The following is a 6,717-nucleotide window of genomic DNA, read 5'->3' as shown; positions in this document are numbered from 1 at the left end:
ATACGTGTTCGAGTCTGGTTTGAAATATTCCTCATTTTTTATTTATCTGATTTTTGTGATACGAGATAACAATATTCAACCCAATGTGGTGTAACCCCAAGCCCTCTACTTGTTACATGAAGTCCTAGTTATTGATAATAAGAACTACGACACCCTTGCCACACTCTGCAGTCCAGAGAACGGAGAATAGAAAGAATAACCTTTGATCGGCAAAGCTTATGGTGCCCAGGCATGTCCAGGTTAACACAAACGAATGATATTCCCGAAGAAATTGTGACTTGCAATTGGCAATGCAAACAGATTGTCTATGGATTGCACTTGATGCATTCTGTTTCGATAAAGTACTTTCTCGGCAGAAACCAAGGTATTGTTGGATAAAGACGCAACCACACGTAGCAAAAAAACAAACCTTTGGGCATGACGTAGCTTTAATTATGACATAACCCATAAAAGCTCTTTTCTTCTGGAAACGAAAAATAAGCGAGATATATTATTTTGAAAATAATTAAAAACGATTAACGGGAGAGATGATTCCACCGTCTTAACAAACATCTGACTGAAAAATATCGGCTCTGCGCATGCGCCAACCTCCCCCGCGGAAATACAAAAAAGTATCGATAGAAGGCAATACTGTCACGTGATAATAATAGCACCAATAGGGAAACAATAGGTCTAACCGACAAAATGATCGACCAATCACAGACAATTGAACATAGAGTCTGGGTCCTTGCTTGAATTTCAAAATCAGTTTCGAGATGGCTACATTGTGTCTAAGATGTAGGTACACTCCGTGGGAATTCATCAAGGTTTTTTATAAAGATAAAGCTGCATCACTGAAATTATTACGTGACCACGGTGCTCTGCCAATGGAAATGGAGTGCAAAAACTGTGAATTACAACCCGGCCCCTCACACGCCTCCAATTAAGGTAAGAAGTGGTAACATTCGAAGATAAAAGTCAGATGCTACGAAGTGCCCTTGGCTAGGGCAGGCTAAAATCGGTCATTGAAAGTGAACCTGCCACGCAGTGGTTCAATAAGGGGGGGTCCAGGGGGGGGCAAAGCCCCCCCTTGGCTAGGGCAGACAAAAAATCGTTCAGTTCCGTGGTCGGTGGTGGACGTTCGTTTTGAAAAGTTACCGGCCACGCAGTGGCCTTAAAAGTGGGGGGGGTCCAGGGGCAAACCCCAAAACTAGGTTAGGTTAGGTTAGGTTTATGGGTTGGGTTTTGATTACGCAAAAAGCCCTTTAAATTTCGCACCAGAAATCATTAGTTCCGTATCGACGGTGGCGCGCGTGTGGGGAGGGAGGGGGGGGGGTGTAACTCTACAACGAAAGGTTTCCGATGGAAATGAGTAGCGAAACTGTACAAAACAGAACGAAAACTACCAGAAAAAATATCGTGTCGTGCCTAGTGGTTTGGTTGCGTCTTTATCCAAATTTACCGAAACCAACAGCAGTAAGATTAGCGATTGGCTTGGCCGTCCGTACCTCTACAACATGTTCTTAAAAAAAATAGGTAGTAGACTTGTACCGTTTACCGTTGTTATTAGGAAATGGTCAAAGCTCACATCCTGCCAGAATATACATGGTGTTTTGTTTTAAATTGTCTGAGTACTGTAGGCGCAGAAGCAATGGCGCTGTAATGATGTGCCACTATCTTGTCTTCGGCCGTCATCTGATGCCCTGCCAATAGGAGGTCCAAGTTTATATTTGAAATTATTATTTATCATAAATAATGCATTTTCAATTATTAATGTAATTTCTCGGGTATATTTCCTTCCCCTCACACCTGTCTTGAACAATATCATTGTTGTAGTTGGTTTCTGCCAAATTGAACAAGGATATATGGTTGTAAACAGCATATCAAATGCAGATCATTATTACTAATGTCATTGATAGTGACTGTGCAGTTTTTCTATAGTGTTCTAATTGCATGTTACTCTTGAGAAATTTTATTTTCTCGTTAGATGTTTGATTATTTTAACCCATTAGCAGCGGATGACATGATCTGCTGCAAAGGCAGAGTCGGTCATAGACGCGGATGGCACTGTGCCAGACAATGTAAACCTGCCATCCTACTGCATACATATTTTATTAAAACCGCGACCAATGGGTTAAACTAATGTTAGCAGTGCATAAGCATATATACTTCATATAGCCTTTTTGAAAGTTCAACTAGTTTTATATAAGCAATGATAAATTCTGCATGACTGTCACAGGATTCAAACTCACCAATACGAGGTTGTTATAATACCCTTGTGATTTATTTTCAAAGTAGGAACCAGCTCTTAAGCTTTATTTTGGCATTTCTGGAAATTTGTTAGCCTTTTCCAGAATATTTAGTGCAGATGCTTCTGCGATGACTTGACAGCGCACTTCGGGTTATATACCATATTACTGCCAATATGAGTATGAGAAAGTTCTATTTTTAAAAGCCTTTGTAAATTTATTTTAAAGCATTTACAATAGCTTCATGATTTTTAAAAATTAAGATGTACATTACCGGTAAATGTAGAGTTGATTACTCACCAGACCATAACATGTAATTTTAACTAATTTGGTTAGATTTTATTGCTAAGGATGGGCTGTTGAAATGGTAGATTTTAGATTATTTTGGTAGTTAATCCTGTCCATGTATCATAACATTGCATTATTACATTTTGTTAAAATTTTGTTTTATGGCTCCTTTTCATTGCTTAAATTGCTGATAAAGAATTGAATTGATTTCAATTGGTAGTTCTAAAACATGCTGGCAAAGGTCAATAAATCTTACTATGTTTATTTTCTGGAGATGGAGCTTGGACGGGTTCTTATGATAAATTGCAAACGGGCTCAGAGTTGCCAAAACATTTGTGGCTTTTGCCAGAGACCAAGCAGTTGTTTTAAGTCCCTACGAGTGTGTATGTGATAAGCGGTTGTGGCCTTACTGTAACTATATGCAGCTTAATCTTTTTATACCCAGTAGTATTTTGTCTCTCTCTCCATGGGTATGATTTTTTTTTTTTTACTTTGTTTAGTCCTTATTTCAAGACGATGCCCACTACATTATAAGCAGAAATGGGATTAGCTACATGTTTAAAATACAAATGGTTACAAATGCACATAAATCATTACAACCAAATACAAAAGCAGATACAAATAACCATCCTTATTCCTCAAAAACAAATACAAATATGAAGCTTCAAGTACAAGTGTCTGGTTCAGCATTTTCAAATACTTTAATCCTAGTTTAACATGGTTTAACCCACTCACGACGGGGGCATTCTAGCCTTGAATGTCACAATGCAGGGGCTTTCGAATTATTAGGCCTAAATCAATTAAATGGCTGGCACAATACTGTGCCGCCCGGCCACTGGGCTTTTGAATGAGCGGTACAGTACTGTACCACCCGTCCAGAGAGGGTTAAAATTGAGTATCCCTCTTGTCTTGGCCACTCCCACCTCTGGGGTCTGTGCTTTGAATACATTTACAGTATGGAATACATTAAGTGTTGTTGGCATGGCAACTAATGCAATTAAACAGTCGGTTGTTACGTTTAAAAAAAACTAATAGTATTTTGGATTTTAAAAGTAGGTTTTATTTTCATTTTGAGACCAGAAAGGTTAGGAGAAACAAATTACCTTGTTTTATTTGAAATTATCTTGCATAGTTAAAGAAACTAAAATACTTATTCTGAATTTAGTTCCTCTTGCTTAGAAGAATATTGTTTGACTTTTGCAATTGCCCATAAATTTAAAAGAATTGATTATTTGCAATGTATAATTGTAAAGGTTCAAATAAATACATAAAGGTAATTATTTCCAAATGAGTGTAAGGTCTATAGTTTGAATCACTGTATATACCAATATTATAAGACCATTGCCAAATCTTGATATTTAAGTAAAATAGAAAACAAATGCCATTTGAAGCAACTTTGAAAATTGAGCAGAATTACTTGCATGCATTTAACAGTAATTCAGGTATATATATATGGGAAAAAAGGACACGAGTCAGGTACAAACATCAATGCAAATATACATTTTTATATTCTCAGATACAAAAACAGGCAAATATGTGTTTGACCCCATCCCAGATTTTAAGGAATCCCATTTGTAATTTATAGAAACTTGAGATACATTTTTATACAAGTACACTAGGATTTTGATGTTTAACCAGTTGTCCCCAGGAATGTGCACTGTCCAAAATGGTATGGTTTGGTTTTATTTTTGTTTTACACATGAACGACACCCATCATATTTGCTTTGTCGTTGAGTCAATTACTAATGCTACTGGACCTTGCCTGTTTACCCCTTTCTATAACATTTTGGGGATTGAGTAATGGTTATCAAGCTTTTAGAAATATTTTTAACTTGTATGACTGGATGGTTTTTAATTTGGTCCTTTTTCAAGTAAGAGCTTTTTTTTTTACTAGAAATATGAACCTAAGGTAATGACCTGTTTTAGTCGAGAGGAAATGAAGATATGCAGTGTCTACCTGTCCTTTGAACCCTTCTCACCCCACTCCACCCCGCTGACTTGACCGTGCTAGAAGGTCGTAATGAGGAAATTAACGTCATTACGACCTTCTAGCACGGGTAGGTTGTGCCAGGTGTCTCATCCAAGACAGTTATTCACTGCATGAGAGGCGCCAGAAAGTTATTCATTGTGCTGAAGTGATTACATTGATCTTGTCTATGTGTTTAACTTGCACACCTTTAGTCTTAGATATATTTATTTTTGTTCAAATTTGTCTTCCATTTTAGGTCATCTTCTAGATATCAAATGATCTCGCCCAAAAAAAAGCAAGTCTTTATATATTTATATATATATCTGTTACTAAGGAAAATCAATAACTTGTGTGAGCCGTGTGCGTGTATATGTCTGCATGCTTGCACATGAGGTGTAAAATGCCACGAACCATATGACAAGGTGAACCCCATAACATGCTTAACGGAAAATGGTTCTACGATTTAACAATTTTCAAATGGAAGAGTGTGAGACTTATCTCTCTTGCATTTCACAGCCTGAAGGAGAAGTGAACCCCAAGGCCTTCCCTCTGGCTGAGGCAACACTCACCCAGAAGCTGCTCAACTTGGTGCAACAAGCAGCCAACTACAAGCAGCTGAGGAAGGGAGCCAATGAGGCCACAAAGGTAGTTATGAGTTAACCCTTTGCTTTGTAGTAAGTAAATAAGGGATGATGGCAAGAAAAATAAAATACATGTGTGTATAAATAAGAGTGCAAATCATGAATGGTTAGACGTTACCTCCTGTAGTTGGGACTAATTATAAAAAGGGATTGATGAGAAAACGTGTTATCAAAAGTTGGTAATTTTTACAAGAACATCGCAACCTGCAATAATTTATCAGTGCACTTTTCCACCTTGAAAAGAAAAAGATTTTCATATTTAGTGTATAAAAGACTATGAAGTTATTTATTAGAGATCTTGTTAAAATACAAAAGAAAATAATATTTAGGGTTAAGCAGAGCCCTCAGACAAAAAATAACCCCAAAATATGAAAGCAGTTCCCTCCCCTATGTAGACCCAGCCGAAGCCAAGCCAAGCCAAGCCAAGCCATCTTCCCTAAACCAAACCCCCCTCTTTCAGGCCCTGAACAGAGGTGTGGCCGAGATGATCATCATGGCCGCTGATACCGAACCCCTGGAAATCCTGCTCCACCTCCCCCTGCTGTGCGAGGACAAGAACGTTCCCTACGTCTTCGTGCGCTCAAAGACTGCCCTGGGCCGTGCTTGTGGCGTGTCGAGAGCCGTCATGGCCTGTGCTATCATGGCCAACGAAGGGTCTCAGCTGAAGCAACAGATCACCATGATGCACCAGGAGGTTGAGAAACTCTTGGTCTAGAATCCTGTTAATGTACAAAGAAATGTAATTCCATTAATTACTATCTGGTGGTGTTAATCAAAACCATTATATATATACATATATAATATATATATATAATAGATTCTGACAATTGATTTTTTATGCTACGTTTGCGAAAGATTACTTTTTCTCCAAGCCAGATATGTCGAGTGGTATTCACAACTGAAGTTATGCCGCTTTAATATTTTTTTTTGAACTTTTACAAATAAACTGAAAAATTGTTATGTTGTTGTTAATCCCTCCTCTATATACATATTGTTATCAGAAATTGTTAGTTTTACAATAGTCATTTACTTCCATAACACTATATCAAAGTTGATGAATTTCTTTAGAGAATGTTACAAAGCAGATGCATCTTTTTGTGTTTGCCACTATAAAGCTTTGGTAATGAATGATTCCCTAATTATGTGAAAGAACTGCATTAAAGATTTATATAGAAGGCCATATTACAGAGTTGAATATTTTTTTTGGTAGAACTTGTACAGAAAAAATATCAGAAGTGAAATATAAAGCCTTAGTTTCATGGTAAACAAAAGCTTAACAAAATGAAACCTAGCAACAAAAGGAAAGATAATTAATTTGTTAAGATAGTAATTTTGTCTTGACATTAAAAAGAGAAATTAAGTTCCATGTGAATTATACAGATAAAAGAAATGGCAAGAAATAAGTTATTAAAGTGAAAAAATGCTAAATTAAATCCATGCTTAATTGACTGATCATGTATAAGCAAAACTTTTCTGCTTGCATGAAACTTGAAATGGGAAGAATGATGTTAAGATAACTTATCATTGTCTACAAATTCAGTCATGCAAAAATTGACAGTAATTAGTAGAAAACTTCAGTGTAATTTAATGA

General features: G+C 36.9%; 1 protein-coding gene across 1 annotated transcript in view; it reads left to right on the top strand.

Moving 5' to 3' along the window:
• hoip (NHP2-like protein 1 hoip) overlaps nucleotides 1-6,084 on the top strand; it is a 22,164-nt gene extending 16,080 nt beyond the window's left edge. The window contains exons 3-4 of the mRNA XM_086547070.1: nucleotides 5,002-5,130; nucleotides 5,587-6,084. Of these exons, the coding sequence (XP_086403196.1) occupies nucleotides 5,002-5,130; nucleotides 5,587-5,841 (384 nt within the window). The 3' untranslated portion in view covers nucleotides 5,842-6,084. The remainder of the gene's footprint in view (nucleotides 1-5,001; nucleotides 5,131-5,586) is intronic.
• The last annotated feature ends 633 nt before the right edge of the window (nucleotides 6,085-6,717 follow it).

The sequence above is a fragment of the Penaeus japonicus genome, unplaced genomic scaffold, assembly GCF_977035675.1.
Source record: "Penaeus japonicus unplaced genomic scaffold, GWHDUDI00000001_assembly GWHDUDI00000019, whole genome shotgun sequence".
NCBI lineage: Eukaryota > Metazoa > Arthropoda > Malacostraca > Decapoda > Penaeidae > Penaeus > Penaeus japonicus.
The sequence above is the reverse complement of the archived record's forward strand: the minus strand, read 5'-3'. Positions and strand labels throughout refer to the sequence as shown.